Source organism: Ylistrum balloti, unplaced genomic scaffold (genome assembly GCF_031769215.1).
Source record: "Ylistrum balloti isolate Yb309-2 unplaced genomic scaffold, AGI_CSIRO_Ybal_v1 Utg369734, whole genome shotgun sequence".
Classification (NCBI taxonomy): Eukaryota; Metazoa; Mollusca; class Bivalvia; order Pectinida; family Pectinidae; genus Ylistrum; species Ylistrum balloti.
In genome coordinates, this window is record NW_026781947.1 from 57,572 (window position 1) to 81,261 (window position 23,690).

Here is a 23,690-nt window from a genome sequence, read left to right on the forward strand (position 1 = left end):
ACAAGGTGTTGATATCAGTGTTGTGTTAATCCCAAACCCGTTACAAGATGTTGATATCAGTGGTGTGTTAACTCCATCTTCCGTTACAAGGTGTTGATATCAGTGTTGTGTTAATCCCATACCCGTTACAAGATGTTGATATCAGTGTTGTGTTCACTCCATCTTCCGTTACAAAGTGTTGATATTATTGTTGTGTTAACCGTTAACCCCAAACACATTACAAGGTGTTGATATCAGTGTTGTGTTAACCCCAAACCCGTTACAAGGTGTTGATATCAGTGGTGTGTTAATCCCATACCCGTTACAAGGTGTTGATATCAGTGTTGTGTTAACCCCAAACCCGTTACAAGGTGTTGATATCAGTGGTGTGTTAATCCCATACCCGTTACAAGGCGTTGATATCAGTGGCGTGTTAATCCCATACCCGTTACAAGGTGTTGATATCAGTGGTGTGTTAATCCCATACCCGTTACAAGGCGTTGATATCAGTGGTGTGTTAATCCCATACCCGTTACAAGATGTTGATATTAGTGTTGTGTTAATCCAATACCCGTTACAAGGTGTTGATATCAGTGTTGTGTTAACCCCATACCCGTTACAAGGTGTTGATATCAGTGGGGTGTTAATCCCATACCCGTTACGAGATGTTGATATCAGTGTTATGTTAACCCCTTACCCCGTTACAAGGTGTTGATGTCAGTGTTATGTTAACCCCTTACCCCGTTACAAGGTGTTGATATCAGTGGTGTGTTAACCCCATATCCAGTTAAAAGTGGTTGATATCAGTGTTGTGTTAACCCCATACCTGTTACAAGGTGTTGATGTCAGTGTTGTGTTAACCCCATATCCAGTTACAACGTGTTGATATCAGTGTTGTGTTTTCTCCATATCCCGTTACAACGTGTTGATATCAGTGTTGTGTTAACCCTATACCTGTTACAAGGTGTTGATGTCAGTGTTGTGTTGACCCCATATCCAGTTACAAGTAGTTGATATCAGTGGTGTGTTAACCCCTTATTCCGTTACAAGGTGTTGATATCAGTGTTGTGTTGACCCCATATCCAGTTAGAAGTAGTTGATATCAGTCGTGTGTTAACCCTATACCTGTTACAAGGTGTTGATGTCAGTGTTGTGTTGACCCCATATCCAGTTACAAGTAGTTGATATCAGTGGTGTGTTAACCCCTTGTTCCGTTACAAGGTGTTGATATCAGTGTTGTGTTGACCCCATATCCAGTTAGAAGTAGTTGATATCAGTGGTGTGTTAACCCCATATCCCGTTACAAGGTGTTGATATCAGTGTTGTGTTAACCCCATATCCAGTTAGAAGTAGCTGATATCAGTGGTGTGTTAACCCCTTATCTAGTTACAACGTGTTGATATCTGTGTTGTGTTTTCTCCATATCCCGTTTCAACGTGTTGATATCAGTGGTGTGTTAACCCTATATCCCGTTACAACGTGTTGATATCAGTGTTGTGTTTTCTCCATATTCCATTACAGGGTGTAGTGCTTTGTTCTATTTTCTTTTATGTGAGTTTTTTTTTCATAGACTGTAAAACACTAGCTCCATTTATGATGTCGATACTAGAGACACAAGAAGAAACAAAGTAAGTTATAAAAGGGAAAAACTAAACTATAATATTCCTGACAGAAATGAATTTAATTTTTTATCACCTCAGCTATCAAATGTTCTGTTTGATTGAGATGGGGCATGTTTACATGTACTCTCTATATCGCTTAGCTATACAAAAGTTTAATATGCTTATATACTTCATAGCATCAGTATATTAATGAAATTATCTCCAGCAACGTTATTGAAATATGATTAAACAAATATATATCAACACGTCAGTAACTAAATAAATACAACTACATGACCAGTTCATTCAATACCTAACTTTCGGCAAGGAAGATGCCGACGTGTGAGTGGTTGAAATCTGCTTGGTAGTTCCTTTGCTGTTGTCTCATTTGCGAACGTGATATACCTTACTATGCCGCTGCCGTTGATAAAGACGTTTATTCTTCCAGAAGATATGGTTTTATTATTACTGTAAGAGTCTTCGAGTAAAGCTTTTCTTCATTCATACCCTGGTTTCATCATATAATATCTAACGAGATAAGTTGAACTCGCCCATTGTATCATCTGATAATAGTCATTGTAAGATTGAGATGATCAGATGACATAATTAATTAATATAAAGAATGGGATGAATAACATGACTTAACATAACATAACAGTTAATTTGTGGCAACGAGGATGGACTACAACAACGAAACAAGTAAAGCAACAAATATTGCAACATACAGGCACAAACCTACCGAAAAGTAAAGGGCTGTTAGATTGGTATGTTCAAATGGTGAAGTAACTCATATTAGGGAGGATGACTTCATACTCACACACACACACACACACACACACACACACACACACACACACACAAATGAAATAAATGCTGTCAAGGGGACACGGACAGGCTCTGGCCCAAACAGTGCTCACGAAGATAACTGGACAATTCAAAGTGTGCACGTGACGACGCTGATTAGTGCAGCTATATAGATCATGTGTAAACTGATACTTCAACAGCCCGTACTCGGGTCATAGCCAAACTCGCAAACGCTGATGAACGTTACATATTTCTTGACTTATAACCAATAATAATTACTCACTATTTAGTTGGATGAGATCCTACTTACGATATTTATCAGTATAATGATCGCAGAGTTATCCCATTACATACATACATTTATTGTTTGTCAATAAATTAAGTATAATCTCCGACTTTCCCACGTTTTTTCTTCCTGTAAGGAATCATTCAACTACTCTGCTGGTTATGTATTCCACGAGAGACTTACGGTTCAGCGTGAACCTGTTCTTGGTAAACGTGTTTGCCACAAGCATCTCCTCTGTGTATATCTAAATAACGCGAAGGAATTGAGTCAAAATCACTGAAGTGGTAACGATGACTTTGAGGTTCAATGAAAATTGTACAATAGACACACAAGTGAATAGCACCTTTCAAATTTCAGAATCTGTATCATACAGCTGTTTTTTCTTCTCCTTTTAGAACTCGTCAGTGATGTAAAAAGGGCAAAAATTTGGAGCCTGTGATTCGATTGAGGATAATTCAAAGAGATCGAAAGAAAAGTCAAAATCTAGATGTGGAAGGTGCTTTAGCCCCATAATTTGATAAATTTCATTATTTTTTATATATCAGATAAATTGGAACATTATCAAGTACATGCGTATATTCTGAACACTGCAACTATTCGAGTGAACTAAAACATGGCAGACATGTTACAGCGAAGATTGTACAATAGACACACACGTTAAAACACCTTAAAATAGCTAAATTCAAATTTAAGAGTGATATGGGTAGAACGATGGTTTTACGCAAGAACATTCTTTTTTCGTGTATCTTTAAATACATCACTCCAGCGCCTTAGAAGAATTTTGGCATATGAATGGATGTTGTTTCAAATAATAATCCTGGTGTTAGTTTGTCACGACACATCAGAGGGACAAGGGACTGTTGCCATTCCATTACCTTAATATACGATAGTTAGATTGGTATTGTGACGAAAGCAATTATACCTAAAAGGTTTCAAATTGCCTCTAATGAATTCAGGAAACAACCTAGATAGCCTGATTTAGAACATGGAGTGTATATACAATCTAAAACAATATGCATACAAACAGTTGGCCTAAAATGGTGATGTCTTGATTTATTTTTATACTCCGTAATGTTATTACGCATTCTGATCACAGTATTTTTATACTCCATAATGTCATCATGCGGTGTGATCATAGTTTTCACGAGTCTTACAAATATTATAACACTTGTTGATCTAAATAATATTAATTGAGAACACGGGCGGAGTACTTACATAAACGAGGTCGGTTTCTGCTATATACTGAGTTTTTAAAAGCATACAGATCATTGCAAATACATCAGACAAAATAAATATGATTAGTACATCATTAGCGAAAATTACTTATCATTCATAACCCATCGTCAATGAAATTGACTTGAAACTATTCTGAATGTATGCATGAATCCTACCATTTATCCTTTGTAATGGAAGAACCTTAATCTTAAACACGAAACAAACATTGCTCTGTACCCTCGCTTAAAAAAAGAAAATAGCAACTTTTCAATCCAATCATTATCAAAACTCATATTAAAACACACACACACACACGAAAAAAGGATTAATATGGAAACTCATGAAAAACCACAAAAAGAATAAGACCAGGTGTTCCGGAAGAGCAAGCGTCTTCTGCTTCATCGACGATGTAAATCTTCTTTAATCCGAATAAGTTAATGTCACGTTTTAAAATGAGAACAAAGTATACAACACCGGAACCAACAGGCAAACTCACGAACAGCAAATACGTCAAGCTTCCTATCGCAAGAAGAAATAGTGTATTTCTCAATGAGATCACTATAACGATAGTAAAACTTCCCCATAATTTTCAACAACTTTCATTTTTAGAAAAGTATTACGAGTTTCTCCATAAGTAGAGTTTTGCTTAAAATGTGGACATATATTCTGATGATAACGAAGAGCTGCTATTTTAGTCGCATTATTACATACATCTTTTGTTAGAAGCACAAATGTCCTTTCACTGGGACATTTCATGCCACTCAGTGATGGCCATTTATTCTGAAGACTTATTTAGTCGACTAAATAAGGTTTTATTAAAGAAATATGAGCACGACGATGATGTTTTAATGGCGTTTAAAATAACAGACGTGTGACAACCTGTTATCATGGAAGACAAAAGGTTTCTCTATCGACAATTTTCACCAAAACACCTCTTCAAAAGGATAAAGGGCTTCATTTTGTTAATGGATATTCTGAAGATGTTATCAACAATATTTTGATCGTACAAGAATGACTTTTTCAAGGGAGAGCTATGTATCACTCCATACAAACATGAAAGACTTCACAATACCAATATCAATGAAACGTTTAGTGTGGTTCCTATCAATGTAAAGCATCGTTAAATTCGCCTTGTGGTATCAAACGCTTTAAACACCTTCGACTCGACATAATCTTCTAAGTTTGGTTGACACGAACCTTACTTCTTTATTGTACCCTATTGCAATACTGTTTACTCGATTTCACAACCGCTGAAGGTACTTTTATGTGTATTTCATAACATTTCGAACACCTTCGAAACTTATAATGAAACAGTTCACTATAGCAACATAGATTTTCCAGTCATTCTATTCATTCCAAGCTTGCGGACTTTCTTTTCAAAGACTTTTGAATGACTATGTAAGTAAATGTTTTTGTACTATCCCAGATCGCATTTCATGAAAAGTATATATATGTTTAGTTTTAAGCCAAGATAAACACTGAGGTTGTAGTCGTAAATTTGACTACATTTCTAATTAATTAATATTTCGTTGCATTTGGCGGCATCCTCTTTTTACATACAAGAATTCACATGCTGGCAAAATGTGCCCCTCTCTTTGTTGACATGTTTTGGTTGTCTAAGGAGAATGTATTTGTCAAAGAGCTTGTATCAAAACTAGTCACAAACACCTCGCAAAATTGAGATTAAAAAATAAAAAGATACAAAATTAGGAGACAAATAGGCTCGGTTTTAGCTTAATTTGCCTTTAGTTTAAGTTTAAACCATATTTTATTTCATTCATTTTTATGTATACATAATATGCATAATTAATATAAGGATTCAGAAAAAGTATTACATACTTATATGAATCTGTCTCCTTAAATAATGACAAGCAGGTGACAACACTAAAAACTTTACAACATACTTAGTAAGAAATATGTTTGAAATAGACAAGTGATAAACTTTGTAAATATATGAAGGAAAGAAAGACGGAGAGTGAAAGAAAGAGAGAGAGGAGGGGGCAGGGGAGAAAGGGGGATAATGAAGTGTTTTAATACCATTATGATACTAAACTGTAGTTGCTACATTGTACATAATTACATATTGTACATCAATTAAACATACGCAAATGTGTTAGTTCACACAACTCTCTGGGATCAATGAGGTAGCACTATTAATTTGCGAAACGTTTGGTTTTAGAAATAAAATATTGTATACAACGGAAAACGTTTTCATTTTCATTGATAGTTAGATTTGGATCTCCGTACAAAAGCATGTCGAGTGTGTAATTTTCGGGCAAATTTAAAAAACATCCATTTCTTATGTCTGTATAATTAGAACAAAATAGAAGAAAATGTTCAGTAGTTTCGTGTGACTGTCTACAGGAGCAATAAGGACTATCGACAAGATTACGACTAAACAGGTGGGCATTTAAAGAACTGCAGGACATCCTTAACCTAGCGTGATGAACCTGGTCAAGACGATTCCCAAAATTATAATAAGGAGGGACAGTACGGGAGTGTCTGTGTAGGTAGTTTTTCAGATTACTTATAGAGGGGTTATTTTTTACTAGTGGTGGTAGCGAGTTCCAAAGGTCGATAGAAGAAGGAAGAAAAGATTTCTTAAATAAATTAGTTTTACAAAATACATTACTCAGATTATCAGCATCACGTGTATTATATTGATGAGCGTCGGTTCTGCGCTGAGGAAGTAGTTGTGAGAGATATGGGGAGAGAGACCAAAAATCATTTTGTGTATTTGAACTGTTTTCTTAACATTGCGTCTATATTGTAGACTATCCCATCCAGTTTCCTCATAAAGCTTAGCATGACTAGTTAGTTTAGTCCCACCCGTCATAATTCTAGCAGCTTCAAGCTGAATATTCTCCAAAGACTGACATTGTTGAATAGTTAAGTTATCCCAGACCATATCGCCATATTCTAGAATAGGTCTGATAAATGAAAAATACAAAGTTTGTAGAGAGTTTCTGTCTATTTTGAACTTAAATTTCCGTAAAACAGCGAGTTTATTAGAGGCTTTCTTTATCATAAAGTTAATATGTTCAGACCAAGTACCATCATGAGAGAAGAAGAGTCCTATATGTTTGTGATGTTTGACCTCATTAACAGGAACGTCATTCATAAGTAAAGGTGGGTGATGGGGCTTATTGAGTTTTCTACTAATCAGAAGAGATTCAGTTTTATCAGGGTTAAAAGTAACCAACCATTTTTCAGACCAGGCATATATTTTCCTTAAACTGTCATTCAGTAAGTCTGCACATTGAAGCGGAGTATCTACTATAGCATAAAGTGAAGTGTCGTCGGCAAATAGTTTTATTATTGCGTTAATGTCGTCAACTATGTCATTTATAAAAATTAGAAACAGTAGAGGGCCTAGTATTGACCCCTGGGGAACACCAGCCCTTATTACTTTCCACTCAGAGGTTTTACAATTTATAACTACTCTTTGCTTTCTGTTATCTAAATAACTTCTAAACCACAAATGCAAACTCCCCCCAATGCCTATTTTATGTAATTTAAAAAGTAGCCCTGCATGCCATACTCTGTCGAAGGCTTTGCTGATATCACAAAAGACCATTCTAATTTCTTTACCTTTATCTAAAGCCGAATATATATCATTAGTAATGGCGAGTAATTGATTAATTGTAGAGTCACCAGCCCTGAATCCGGATTGGGAAGATGATAATAGAGAGTTCTCAATAATAAACTTATACAGATATTTATATACACATCTTTCCATTACCTTTCCGACAATAGATATTAATGATATAGGACGATAATTGTTGAGAAGAGAAGGGTTATCTTTTTTAAACACTGACGTAACATTAGCTAATTTCCAATTATTAGGAAAAGATGAAGTAGTTAAAGAGTTATTGAAGATTACTTGGAGGGGGTAACTCAAGATTATTGCTGCCTCCTTAAGGAGTCTAGGATTAATTAGGTCAGGTCCGACTGCCTTAGAGCAATCTAGATTTAATAGAACAGAAATAATGTCATTCCTATCTATATATATATGACTAAGAAGAGGTTCGTTGTTAGTAGTAGGTGGAAGTTCAGCATTAGTATCATCGACGGTAGAGTTGAGACAGAAGAATTCATTAAATGCATTTGCTTTATCAATGTCATCAGAAAAAATAGAAGTTTGTGTATGAATGGGTGGTATATTACAGGTTTTGTTGGTGTTAAGCATAAGTTTACCTACCGTTTTCCACCAAGACTTCCCACGTGTATTGTTACCCAGCATTCCACATAGTTTACGGACATATTTAGTTTTTGCATTACGTATTGTATTTACACATTTGTTCCTAATTTTTTTATACTTACACCAATCCTCTATGGTTCCTGATCTCTTAGCTAATCTAAATAATCTTTTACGTTTCCGAGCTAACTTACGAATTTCACTGGTCATCCACGGAGGTTCTCTGCTACGTATAGTAACTACTTTGTTTGGAACACATTCCTTAGCGGTGTTAATGAGTATATCAGCAAAGCCATCGACAGAGGCATCTAAATCATCATATGTTAAAACAGTATCCCAATCAACCCCGGGGGGTAGGGATGACTAGGTGGAGTGGTATACTGAGGCTGGGGCTGAAACCCAGGTTGGCCAGGAGTAAGACTCATTGTATCTCGTAGAGTGAACACCTCAGAAAGTTCAGTTAGTTTGTGTCTCTTAGGATCCCGGGGGGTGAGTGAGCCGGTCGAGGAGGAGGAGGATGAACTAACTCGATTACGTTTTTCTCCTTGAAAAGACGATACAGACATGTGTGCTAAAAGTACATATGAATTGGCAGTTTCAATATTACTAAAACAGTTCAGCGTAGATAACTGTAGGTAAATATGGACACCTACATGTTATCATCGGGATACATATACAATGGCTGCCACAGAATGCACGGGCCAGGCATGAGTACTCACTGTTCAATATGAAGGCCAAAATATAGCTACAAATTGTCAATAATGTGGCATTTTATCGCACTGTGGTATAAGGAGGCCTCTAAAAACCCGCCATTTGAATTATGGACCTCAGGACCTCGCTGAATTACCTTTTACATTTTTGTTTACCGGAGCTGTTTAGGTTGACGTCATTTCGAGGCCAGAGCGCCATGTTTAACGTCGAAACGTCTGCAGTAGTCTGGTGTAGAAGGAATGCTACCCTAGCAAAGAAATTTATTCAACCACACAATATTTACCTCTTACATATTCATTGAGAAATATTCTATTTCTTTGTATGATATGAAGCTGGACGTGTTTGATGCTCGTTAGTTTGCACGTTGGTTCCGTTGTTGTATACCTTGTTCTCATTTGACATTACTCACTTGGATTGACCAAGATTTACATGACGAGTATCGTCTTGTATTTGATTTAGTTTTAATGAATTATAAAATCATTTTTAATTCGGCAATTTTCGACGGAACACTGAACCCTGCTTCAAGTAGTCTTTCTATCCTATAGTTTCACACTTCAGAAATTGGCTAATGGTGTGTACGTAACAAACACATCACTTAAGATTTACCTGAATATATATTTCTGTTTACAAAAAGACAGAAAAATGAGACTAATAAATAATCGAAAAAAATCCTTTCTGACGGTACGGGATTTTAAAAGAGACATCCATTTAATGTTTACCTATATCATGTCTATATAATGCGTATCTATATATAAAGGCTAGTCACGTGTGGCACTTCGTAAACAAAACATTTCAAATTGCGAATTATATGTTATGTATGTAATCAACCTATTTTTTTTCTGAATTAGGAAATAATTATTGTATTCTTACATATTCAGAAAATAAATAAACCCGATCTCACACTTATCTATAGGTAATTTCCAAATTTATATAAACCACGATAAAATCGCACATCTGTGCGATAGAACGGCAGAGCTTGCACACAAATGTGCGAAAGCTTATTTCGTTTTCTTTTTTTCCGCACATCCCTCATAGTGTAACGTTTTATGATTCCACAGCTGTACGTATTACTAATGGAACATGTTACACTTTGTTTTTACGACGGTGTTAAACACTGTTAATGATTTTTTTACTTTGCTTATATAAAAATGAGATTGTTCCCAATGCTCAAGGTCTCACAAAGATAACAACATTATTTTTTGATGTTTTATGGGTTACTTCTGTGGTGAAGTTTACGCTTGCATACATGTCCCAGATTAATTTTATTCTTATTTTATCATGATTATGATTCCTTTCCCTATTCCATTAATCTCAGTTATTCCTCAATTAGTAAAACCCTTTTTTACGATTTCCTAATAAACGATCTAGACGTATCACTAAAGGAACTGTTTATTCTCATTGGGTGCGGTTTAAATCTAAATCATATAACATCATACATGTAGCTTGTAAATCTAATGTTTATGTTAGTAACGTCGTGATTTTAAATTGGTTCCATCATGGTTTGATACTGCTCATGTATGAAGGGTTTGTATAAATATGGATCGAATAATTTTTCGTCCTAATCGACTGACGAGAATTGCTTTGTCTCTTTTCAGGTGCCTTATGCGGAGAATATTGCCATATCCCCACTTTGTTCTTCAAGATTATCTTCTGGCTCGGATACTGTAATTCTATGATAAACCCTATCATTTACGCTTGTTCGAGTCGTGAGTTCCAGAGAGCATTTCGTCGGATCTTGAGATGCAGAGTTCATAGAAACCCAAGGTTGTTTTACAAATCTAAGTCTAGGAGTACATCGATATCTGATTTGAACTCATCCCACCAACTGTCAGTGAAAAAATCACCAAATATTTTGTTTAGGTCTGAGTTTTCTCGGCATTCAATGAGGCCAATTTTCCATCCAAGCGTGGTGGTGGATAATGGACGACGAAATGATTCACATCTTTACTCTAAAGAATTATATTCGGCGGAATCAGAAAACGGTAAATTATCACCCTGCATGAAGCATTTGAAAATCTGTGAGAGTTGTGATAGTGAAAACCTCTCTCTCAGTGACGACCAAATGGAGGCTTTAAAGGAGGAATGTCTGCAACATTTACGGTGACAGTTATCAACAGTGAAACACCACGAAAACAATGGCAAAAAATATATCGACAAGACTAAAAGTGCTGTTTTTCTCATATGGTATCACATTTTCGGCAATCAACTGTGTCTCGAATCATGCGAGAAAAGCTGTGAGCTAGAACAATATTTATAAAAACGAATTGCTCTGTAGCTTTTGATTATGGCATAAATAGCTGCATGGTGTGGTATAAAAAAAAACATCACGAGCAAAGACTATAAATGCTTGTGTCTACTTGTTACGAATTCTATTTGAATAAAGATTGTTTTTGTCTATATGATCGAAGCCGGTCGGTGATGTTTTATGTTTGATGTGAAAAGATATCCTGAAAACTCCACACAGGGCAACATCTGTTCCTAACCTCTAATATTGGAGAGAATTACTTTTAACATATAATCACCTTACCATCAATGATGTGATCGCTGGTGTTTTCAGTCAACCTTTGCTGTCAACTTCGTCGTTAACGATAATCTCATGCTTATTATTTCAAATAAACAAAAATGACAATTTGCGCAGAATCATCATCGTTAATAAAATGCAATACAGTTAGAGCAAAAATGAAAAAAGAAAGATTTACACGCATACTTCGGAAATGTAAATCTTGGTCAAGTGAGTACATGCAACGCATGCTCTCTTATGACAACAAGATATACATCAACGGAGCAATTAGGCAAACTAACGAACATCAAACACGTCCAGCTTCATATCGCACAAAGAAATGTAATATTTCTCAATGAGATAGCTACGTTGACCATAAAACTTCCATTATTCTCCCTAGCCTTTATTTCTCGAAATCCCGTGTTGTGAATTTGCATGTCACCTGACGGCATCTAGCACGGTAGCAGGCCTCGACACTCTAATCAGTTGTGACATGTAAACGCCGTAGGTGGGGATGCAGATACGTTACTATCTAGAAATGGAAAATTCACAATAGGGAAATTGAAGTCATCACGCTTATCGTACAATTTGGAGGAAAACTGTCCATGTTGGTTTCGTTTATTTAGTAGAGTCTACCCTGTCTTTGATTTTTAACTCTGGTGAATAAAAACGATGAACAAGGTCAAAAATCCTCAGCTATTTAAAGACAAGACCTCATAAATTTATCTGAATGTGGAAATGAAGGCCTTTGCAAGGAACATGAAGCCCTGATGTCCCAGTGCTGGATAGCATCATTGGTATACTTTCTGTCCTAGTCTTGATCCCAGCTTGTCTTATCTTCTCGTTCTAGCATCATCACTAGTCTTGCCTTCGTTACCTTGTACACCTCTATCACAGAAGTTATAGAGGTAATGTTCAGTTATAAAGCCCAACGCTAAAGAAACTGGTGGGACTCCAAGCCACCTAAGCAGCTAGCTGCTGATGAAACTTTTCAGTCCTTCCTCTCTGGTTAATGGAACCTCTTATGCATGTCGCTGTATGGGCTATATGGGTCTTGACAGGAGTCAATGTTTGAAGATCGATCTGTCTTAAACATTCCTAGTAGGTCTGACTTACAGATCTTCCAAAGCCTCAATTGCATGTTTCTGCGTGTTGATGATGATACTAGTATATTTCAGTGATACATTAAGCAACTTCTATATACACTAAATCAACCTGTCCACTACGGATGTGATGTCCTCGCCTTGTTATTTTAGCTTGATCTGATAGGTTAGTTATACCCTCTTTTTAATCAAACATTTAGGCTTAACCACACTACTGTCAGGTTCCCTCGCCAGTACATAACCTCTCTGATTAGCTGGTTTATCCAATTGGTATGTTCCACACAACCTGAAAAGCCTTTGCCTTGCATTGAACACTCAGCAGGGAAATCGTTCTGAATTGCATTATATCATTTAAAGCCTTCTCCTTTGGAACAAAATATTCGTCTTCATTCTGACAACATGCTCGAATAATATCTTTGTTCCACACTTTCTTCATTAACTTCTACAGTCTTCTTACATACTTTTAAGGTCATCTAGGGGCCTGGTCCTGATGCAGGCCTTGCTTTCATGATATCATGAATCTCCTTTAAATTAAAGTCAAGCGGAAACTAAAGGTGATCTTCTGTCTCCGTTCGAGAGCAATTCCCAAGTTGAGCGTTCCTTTCTTCATTTCCATTTGTTTACTCTCTGTAAGACCTGACCATTTTCTTCTTGAATTCTTTATAAATGAGTATGGGTCGTCCTCTCCCTTGCTCTTTTGTTCCTGGCCTTCATAATCTGCTCAGATTTCCTGAGCCACACTCTCTAAGGCGTCATCTTGCAGATGCTGCAATCCTATCATTTTTGGATCATTCGCTCAGTTCTTGTCCAAGTCTATCTATGCTTACTCAAAGTTCTCATCTAAACATCTCTAGGTTGGTTGTTGTTCAAATTTGCCTATTCAAGCTCTCCATCATCCAAGATGTAATCGTTCTACATGATACTTAGTCACTCAAGGAAAACTAATTCATAAAGACACACAAAGTGACTGCTGCAATAGTACTGACTCCAGTCAGTATTAGATTTACTACATAACATGGAAAGTCGTTCTATTTTTCGGCAATACATAGAAAAACACTGATATCGTAATAGTGACGTTTATCAGTTGATGGTTGCTGTTGAATATCTCATCATATGATCATGCTCCCATCCGCACTCCTGACCGCTCATATTTGCTCCAGTAGATAGTTGCTGCCGCCTCCGTTTATGTAGTTGGTTAATCTTGTTAGTGGTTCCGAAAGGATCTCTGTTGTTGGCGAAACATCCAGGTGGAAATTCAACTATCAACACTTATATAGATTTTCCCTCATCATTCATTAAATATGACATAGAAAATAACTTCGTTACTGAAATTATGATTATAGCCTAAGATAGGACAAAAGATCCTATGGATTCCAAACTAACTGTTGTATATCTTTACTCCACTATACACTTTCCGACAACTTATGGCTTCCATATTATTTCTACCACGGACACATTCTCACTTGTACACTCTTTCCATTGCAGTATTAGTTACACGTGTATGTGCAATGATACATATACAAGGTACCCATAAGTGCAACAGCAGTTTATCACAAAACACTACTAGTAAATACCATCCTAAAATAAGCATGATACACAACACAAAAGATGCGCATGATTGAACCACACGAATGACTGATTGCTTATATGTGTAACTTATCAAAATATGACAATAAAATAGCAAGATTGATCAAGAAAATTTACGAGGCATCTTTCACAGTGGGTAATCTAGTAAATATTTCGAGTGTATTTGGAATCGTTCACCTGATCACATACCCGTACGGTTGCCGAACAGTACGAAGACAAGTTATACATGTATCCGAGCTGGAAAACAATTTTCTACACATGAAGATTTTCGTCCTTTTTATCAGATTCTCGTTCACCTGATGCGAAGCAAAAACGTTTTGTAAGTAGGCAAGGAGGATGTCGACGACGATTTCCAAATGATAATAGACATTCAAAATAAGCAATTAAACTACAAAAACAAAAAGTGCTTCTGACACTATATAACTAAACACATTGGATTTTAATGATATATTTTATGGACCCAGATTTACAATTGGACGATTGTATTAGAGAGAAGGGGGAGAACTCCCATAGCGCGGGGAAAAAATAGAGGCAGACGCGATTGTTCCAGGTCAAATTCACCACGAAGCTTAAAATGCATCCTGCATTTAATATTTATTTCTTTATATATAAAAAATTACAAATCTTTGATTCATTTTGACGATGATCGTATAAAGGAGCGGGAAACACTCATTTTTAAAGAAAAAAACAATGTATTCTTTAAACATTTGATAAAGCATGGTGTTATAACATAAGTTCTTTAATAATTAGGCAAATCTGGGATAGATATAGCACTGTTACTAATGCAAAACGATATTGTTGGCAGTAATGCAGTTAAGTACTACATATATACAGTTACAAGACAACAATATATATAAAGCATTTCCATGTATGAAAATGGCTAACATCAAACTGGATACTAATAATTAATGTAATTACACACAAACCCTTTAGGAAGTAAACGAACTATTTCATCAAATAATTTCTACTAGAGTTTGCTTTTGCTTGTTAGAAATATATGCTTTAAAATGTTGCATACTTATCAATAATTGACGGAAACCTTCATTCTTACAATCAAAAACGAATTCATTTGGGTTAAACGTTTTTGTCGACACCAGCCATACGTTCAGATTAAGTAATGTCCCGTATTCAAAGTGAAAAGAATGGCTTTAACACTATCATATGATGTTCTTCATACTAACTTGCCAGAATTGAACATCAAAGATACGACATACCTTTCTTTATCAGCCGCTTATCTCGATCTTTTCCTACAACAAAACAAACATGGACAACTTTCCACAAAAGCTGTATAATAAGCCTTATAATAATTTCCTTATGATTAATTTTCCATTTCAGGATAGCAACATCCCTGCATCCTCTAACTACGGTGTTTACATTTCGCAGTTGACTCGATATTCAACAGCCTGTTCGTCATAATTAGAAAATACATATTGTATTCTATTTTTGTGAAAGTGGACATTTTTGATGCTAGTTTACCTCAGATTACACCGATTAACCAATATTACATATTGTCGATGTTCTCCAGGATACTTACTCTTCTGGAACACCTTAATGTATTCTAATTGTACTTTTCGACGCGTCTTTGTGTATATCTTTTAATTTATTGACCTAGTTCTATCGAATAGAAATTTTAATGACGATCCTGTTGCTATGTCCATCTTTTTTATCGTTGTGTGTGTCGCTTCTCTTTTTATGTGATTCAAATAGATTTACAAATTGTGTATATTGTATTAATGTATTATCAATTGCAAGGCAGTGACGGTTGATCATTGACAGCATTATTAGTGGTGTATCACAGAGACAAGGATCCCGTTAAAGATTCAATGGCTTTGTTTATTATTATTGGCGATGCAATCGTATAACTTCATTCTCTTGGTCCAACGATTTCAAATTCAGACTTTGCAATAAAATAAAATTCTCTTTCTTTTTTTTCTCTCTTCCTTTATCCGGATATTTTCTTTTATTCTTCACTGAAAAATGTGTCAAATCCTGTGATTGGATGTAGGCCATCATCAGCGTTCATCTCGAGACCTTTTTTTCCTTTCATTTTATCTTGTTTTCCTTTCCTTTTATCTTGTTTTCCTTTCCTTTTATCTTGTTTTCCTTTCCTTTTATTTTGCTTTCCTGAAGAATGTTTTCCGGGAATTTTCTTTTTCTTTTCATTAAAATCAATAGAATCAAATGTGTCAAATCCTGTGATTGGATGTAGGCCATCATCAGCGTTCATCTCGAGACCTTTTTTTCCTTTCCCTTTATCTTGCTTTCCTGAAGAATGTTTTCCGGGAATTTTCTTTTTCTTTTCATTGAAATCAATAGAATCAAATGTGTCAAATCCTGTGATTGGATGTAGGCCTTCATCAGCGTTCATCTCGAGACCTTTATCTGGAGGATTATCAAAAAGGTGAGGACTGGCTGTTATAGAGACGACAAGAAATGCGAGGTTGATATACGTTTTCATGATGACTTGATAACCTAAAATGAAACACGTTAGAAATTGCAGTCCAGTAAAGACGGGAAACTTTGTCATTTTGAGAGTACTTAACTGAAAAAAATTGTGAAAATATCGGATATCACTGCTACAAATGTACACACGTATTACTATTTAGTCTGTGAAGTAACTGGGACTTATAACAACTACAATGATTTTACATCACATATAACCTAAATCAAAGCAGTAGGAATTGTAGACAGAAATTTACAGGGCTTGTATAACAGCTATCTATTTAAAGCGACATCATAGGTTAAAAAACGTGTTTCCATAACAACAAGATACAGATTGATAGATTTTACAGAAAGGTTTACTCCTGTCATCATGACCATTTTTAGGCAAAATTGGATTTTAATTTGCGAACTGAAAGAAGATATACTGTCTATTAACTGCGCTTATTTTCACGTAATATGTGATTACTGAAGTTTTATTCGACATCTGCCGTTAATTAAGAGAACTTTTAAAATTTTGATAAAAAAAAAAAAAAAATTCTTTGTCTTGCTATTGATTTTGAACAACAATGAATTAATCTCATGTCGATTTATACATGTTTGTGGTAACAAGAATGGTACATACATACATACATACATACATACATACATACATACATACATACATACATACATACATATACTTATTATTTATATGGAAAATCAATGTATTACACTAACATTGTCCTTTTAAGGTTTTGAAATTTCGAGATACAGAGATAAGTGACGTATACATTATAGAATTATGAAATTTGCGGAGATATACCTCACCTTTATAAGCAAAGAAAAGTTAAAGTATGTTCAACCTCAACTCTTTATAGAATGAAAAGATTTCTTTTCGGATTTTGGAGAGTTATTGATAAAATTACGACTAAATGTACTGTAAGTGTAGACGGAAGAGATTTGGAGTTGATACTTGGCCTTTCTTCTTCACGTAAGGAAAAATTATATTCAAAATCACATGCATAAAAGGAACAAAAAAATCTATACTAACAACATTTCTTAACGGAAAAAATATAAATTGAATTTTTTATTTATTATCATGTTTTTAAATGATATTGTTTTCAACTGATGAAATTTATATTTTCGCTGTTGTATTGCGTGTATTTATTTTATCGATTACCGGGTAGTCTTCACATACATTAAAGTGTTGGAAATGACGCTAACACAAAAATATATTATATATAAAACAACATGTATTTGGAATGTTCATGCAAATTACTTGCAATGCCTGGATAAGGTATATAATCGCATTGAACAAAATAGCTTAATGTTCTTGTCTAACAACAAGAACATATATATATGGTTACTGCGTGCACACAAGACAGATTATCAGTATTCCTACTTATTTACATCTACTGTAACGTTCTTGAAAAATTTCAGGGTGTAACCAATTGGTTAAAAAATGAGAAAGGTTTATTTTTACATTTTCTCAATATATTTCCACGCCTTAATACTGAACTTACAGATAAATGACATACTTACGTACTTTGATCAGGTGCTGCCATTAAGAACCTGCTAAAGAAAGAATGGGATTATTAATATATAGAAGGCAGGCAAACAAAAACAATATGTGCACGAATTTCATTGGTCAAAGTCATCATAATTTCATTGGTCAAAGTCATCATACCATCAAGCTGATATAGTCATCCCATCTGTTCATCATGTAATTAATGACGCGTGCTTGTTCCCATTTAATAGATAATTTGTAATCATGTTTTGTTTTAAAGTTTTAAACACCCAACACCTGGGATCACAATAATTCACACCATTTGAAATAAAAATTAAGTTGAGAAATGTTCTATTTTTTAATGCGATATGAAACTGGAAGTGTTTGGTGTTCGATAGTTTGCCTGTTGGTTCTTAATACCTTGCTCTTATTTGAGAACGTGACGTTACTTACACGGATTGACAAGATTTACCTGGCTAGTGTCGTCGATAAAACAGGACATGCTTCGTCTTCCGGAACACATAATCTTACATATATTTGTATTGTTTTAGGAGTCTCAGTGAATATATTTCTTTTGTTCATATTTTGCTCAAGTTTTATTAAATTTGAATTCGAATCATGATAACATTGACATGTTGCTATTTTCTTGTAAGTTGTTTTGACATTGAGATAGAGGGGGAAAGGTGGTTATGTACAGACCGACTAAGTACATAACACAATCTTCTTCGTGTAATTAATTGCATATTAGGAATATCAATATCATTTTTGCAAAGGAATCTCTGCGTTCTAGTTTAGTATCTTAATAGTTTCTACTGTCTTGTAATCAAGCACTTTTTACCAGACAATCACTCTCTTCTTGTTTTATTCTAAAAGTATATTTGGAGGTTATGAACACAAAAGGATACAGGTTATTGTATCTCATTACGTTCATACCGTCATAAACGCAACATCTTTATTGTTGATATTTGTATTATTATAAAACTACGTTACCTGTTCAGTGGAGTAAATATGGTACGCTTGGTGGTAACGTTAACACAAGTCATATTTCCAATGACGGCTTCTATCATCTTAGAATGATTGCTAATATTATACAAAAGACACACAAATGAATATCATCTTTTCATAATGTTAAATGAGATACAAACAATAACAATAATAGTTGTGTAAATTAATTCATATTAATTCAATTTAATTAATATTTGATAACGAATACACCAGAAAACAATTTGTGTGGCGATTTTGTATAAATGAACCCACCCGCTTGCCCAACGTAATTATTGGTCACGTGATGGTGTAATGGACACACATACTTGAAAGAGCTCCCAGGTGAGGTGGGGTATTATTGTAATATTTAAGCAGAGTATTGACATGAAATCTACCAACAGTTGTCCATAAGCATTGTCATTGTTGTGCTTGATGAACTTTTTCAACTATAATACGTGTATTTCTGCGTAATAGTGATTTACACTGTTCAACCTCCCTGGTTGTACACGTGAACTGTGTTACCTGTGGAACACGTACATTCCTATACACGCCTATACTGCATGCCTAGTGTATACCATTTAGTATCGTATGGCCGGCAAATTTTCAACGCCATCTACAATTTCCAAACGCAAAATTGAGGAAAGTGTAAGCCCCGACTCATTAGTAGCAGGTGCCCCAGTGTCGAGTCGTAGGAGATCGTCCCTACCCGATTTGCCCAGCATGACCTCTACAATTACTAATGAGAGTGATCCTATCAACCTAACTGAACTTATACATGCCTCGGTCACGTCACCTACATTTATAAGCGCGCTCGTCCCGAGCCTGGCTACTGCTCTTGGACCAGCTATCAGCCAACAAATTTCTTCTGCCATGGCCCCTTATACTGAACAAATCAAAACTCTAACTGATCAACTGAATACGGTGACCCAATGTAATCGCCAACTTACAAACAAAGTTCAGCAGTTGGAAACCACAGTTAAGCATCTGGAGTCCTCTTTAGAGGATCTTGAGCAGTATGGGCGCCGTACCAGCCTCCGGTTTCATGGCGTACCCTTACGGGAAAATGAAAAACAAACCACCGATGCGAAGGTCGTTGAGATTTGTAAACGTATTGATGTAAATATCTCTACCGATGACATCAACAGATCTCACGTGATTGGTGACATACGTAATGGAAAGTCTCAAATCATATGTAGATTGCGCAACTGGAAAATCAAGAACAGTATATACCAGTCGCGTCTCAAATTAAAGAATCTCCAATCCGACCAGTTTCGTGTTTTTATAACTGAAGACCTGACATCATTCCGACAAAAGATCATCGCGGGTTTGTCAAAAGCCAAAAGAGAGAAGAAAATCCACTCATTTTGGACGAACGACGGTCGAGTATTCTACAGGGCTACATACAATTCCGCGAAAATCCTAGTGAAGCAGTACGAGGATATATCTCACTTGACTTCCTCTAGTTGAGCCAATTCATATACAAGTACATTGTACCTGACATCACGTGTCTATCATCATGTGGACATTCTATTGTGTTAATAAGTAACAATGTCTTCTGGAAATAAGGCTACCTTGATTATACATCACTTTGAAAAAATTGAAAGGAAAAACGAGTACACATACCTATACTGAATATATTCATGCAATTAATGCCCATTATGCCATTATGCGTATATATCTATTTGTATTTACAAGTACCAAACTTGGTCTTCTGGTGACAAGTTTAACTTTATATGCGTACATTACTCTCATGCTTCTGTTTTTTTTTTTTTTTTTTAGTTATTACACTTTTGTACAAGTGCGCTTACGAATGCATACGTAATACAAATATATACTAAATATATACTTACCATCTGTGTTCATTCGGCGTACTTTACTCACATGTTAAAAATAATCAAAAAAGTTTTTTTTTTTTTTTTTTTAATCATGAATAAGGAGTGATATTTTTGTACATGAGCGCTTACGAGCGCATACAATATACTATACATATACTGAATATATAAATACCATCTGTCTTCATTCTGCATACATTTATCACACGATAAGAAAAATCCAAATGCTTTTTTTGAATCATGAATATGGAGTTATTACATTTTTGTACATGTGCGCTTACGAATGCATACATTATACTATATTCATACTGAATATATACATACCATCTGTGTTCATTCAGCGTACATTCCTCACATGATTAAAAAAAAAAAAATGTTTTTTTTTTTTTTTTTTCCCCCTTTTGAATCATGGCTATGGAGTTATTTTTTCGTTCATGTGCGCTTACGAATCCATACATTATACTGTATATATACTTACCATCTGTGTTCATTTTGCGTACATTCCTCACATGTTAAAAAAATCAATTGTTTATAGTGTGGTATTATTAATACGAACTTATATTTATACATGTGTGATATTCATCGGATGGATATATACTTTGCGCATATGCGTTTTTCTAATGTAACCCATGTATATAGTTTTGCCTTTAGTATTACCAACTATTCCTTACGGATATCCAGTATATAAACATACAATTTTGTTATATGTCTTTACATACGTTAATATACCCAATACCTACCCCTCATTCCTCGGTATTCGACATGATACTTATCTGTTTCATTGTTATACCTTCCCTTTGCTGTCTACTATACTATAGCTTCATCTTTCCAATGGCGCATTGTCATCCTCCCTCTCCACAGTTATTCTCTTTTCTCGATTCCTCCCCAACCTTAGGATATGTCTGTGCACCCCTTTTTTCGTTGGTAGTCCTCCACCTATTTCTATTTTTTGTCAACTTCCAACCTCCATGACAGGTAACGACGTGTGTGCATGGAGGGCTGCCATAGGTTGTTTTTATAGTAAATTATCGTGTATTTCAATCACCTTTGTTCTTAAAGTTAAAAATTGTTTATTTTTATTTCTAGCATTGCTCTCCAATCTAAATTGCCTCCATCGGATCTATCTTTTGCTTTTGCAGTTGTCCCATTGCATCCACAATCCTTATAATTCAGCTTTAATTGTTTTATTGATAGCGGGCGATATTCATCCAAACCCCGGACCTAGTTCTAATAGTAGTTCATCTATCAGTGCTCTTAGTATATTACACCTAAACATTCGTAGCTTACGTAACAAATTAAATTATATGTCCTCACTAGTAGACGATGTTGATATTTTAGCCATTACTGAAACACATCTCGACAACTCTGTACCAAACTCCGACATCATAATTGATGGTTTCTCTGAACCATTCCGGAAAGATAGGAATATGTTTGGTGGTGGAGTTGCCATGTATTTTTCTGAATCCCTTATCGCCAAGCGTAGAACTGATCTTGAATTTGGAAACTCTGAAATGATATGGTCACAAGTCAAACTCCAAAATTTTCTTTATTTAATATGTAATATTTACAGACCTCCCTCATCCAACGCCAATGTCTTATGGCAGCATCTTCGACATTCAGTTGATATAGCACTCGAAGAAACACCAAACGTAATAATTACAGGTGATTTAAATATCGATTTTTTGAAAAATGATAGAGTTGATCTAAGTAATATTCTTTCCCAATATAATCTAACAAATGTTATTACCGAACCAACCAGACGTACTGATACTTCTTCTACACTCCTTGACCCCATTATTGTTAGTGATACTGTAGATGTAGTTTTCTCTGATGTGATCGAAATTGAGCGAGCAATTAGTGACCATGATGCTGCTTTCGTCGTCATTAATATTCCTGTAACAATTAAACACAACTTCAGAAGAAAAGTATGGCTGTACAATCAATCCAATGTGGACGAACTTAAAAATATGATCAATAGTATTCCGTGGCTAGAAAATTTCACCCATATGTTAAACGTTAACGAAATGTGTAATTATTTCACCGAGAAATTCTTAAATGCTGTAAATACGTGTATACCCTCGAGAGAAGTATTAGTGCGTGATGGTGACAAGCCCTGGATGAATGGTCTGCTAAGACGCAATATCAGAAAAAGGGATAGACTTAAAAGAATAATGTTTAATAATAGTACTGAGCGTAATAAAAATAATTATAAGTACATGAGAAACAGAGTAAACAATATGATTAAAAGAGCCAAGGAATTATTTTATGAAAATGTAAATACGGTGATTGACAAAAGTAATAGCAATCCCAAAACGTATTGGAAACTTCTACGAAGTATTCTTAAGGGCAAAACAAATATTGAAATTTCCCCCCTACTAGACTCTTTTACAAACGAAATTTTATATGACAATGACAGTAAATGTGAATTGTTGAATAACTATTTTAGTTCTGTATGTAATCTATCAGAAAATGACATAGACAAAGATTTACCTTTTTTTGAACGGCGCACCAACTCCGTTTTATCTGAAATCCATATAGCTCCTGGTGAAGTTGAAGATATTATAAATATTCTTAATTTAAATAAAGCAACAGGTCCTGATGGTATAAGTCATAAAATGCTCAAACTTGTAGCCAATGAAGTTTCTGTACCACTGTCTATTATATTTAATCGATCACTATCTTCCTCTGTATTTCCTGATTTGTGGAAAATTGCCCACGTAATGCCCGTATTTAAAGCTAACGATCCAAGTGTCACTTCTAATTATAGACCAATTTCACTCATAAGTTGTATAGGTAAACTGTTTGAACGTGTGATATATAAGCACATCTACAATTTTTTGATTGAAAATGATCTTATTTACAAGTATCAGTCAGGATTCCTACCTAATCATTCCACAACTCATCAACTAATTGAGTTATATCACTCTATAATTACCTCCTTAGAAAAATTTGAACATTCTAT

The 23,690-nt window shown here is 35.2% G+C and overlaps 1 protein-coding gene across 1 annotated transcript in view; it reads left to right on the forward strand.

Annotated features, from left to right (window-relative positions):
• The window catches only part of LOC132543024 (alpha-1A adrenergic receptor-like), a 59,777-nt gene extending 48,879 nt beyond the window's left edge, over positions 1-10,898 (forward strand). The window contains exon 2 of the mRNA XM_060206479.1: positions 10,390-10,898. Within this exon, the coding sequence (XP_060062462.1) occupies positions 10,390-10,898 (509 nt within the window). The remainder of the gene's footprint in view (positions 1-10,389) is intronic.
• The last annotated feature ends 12,792 nt before the right edge of the window (positions 10,899-23,690 follow it).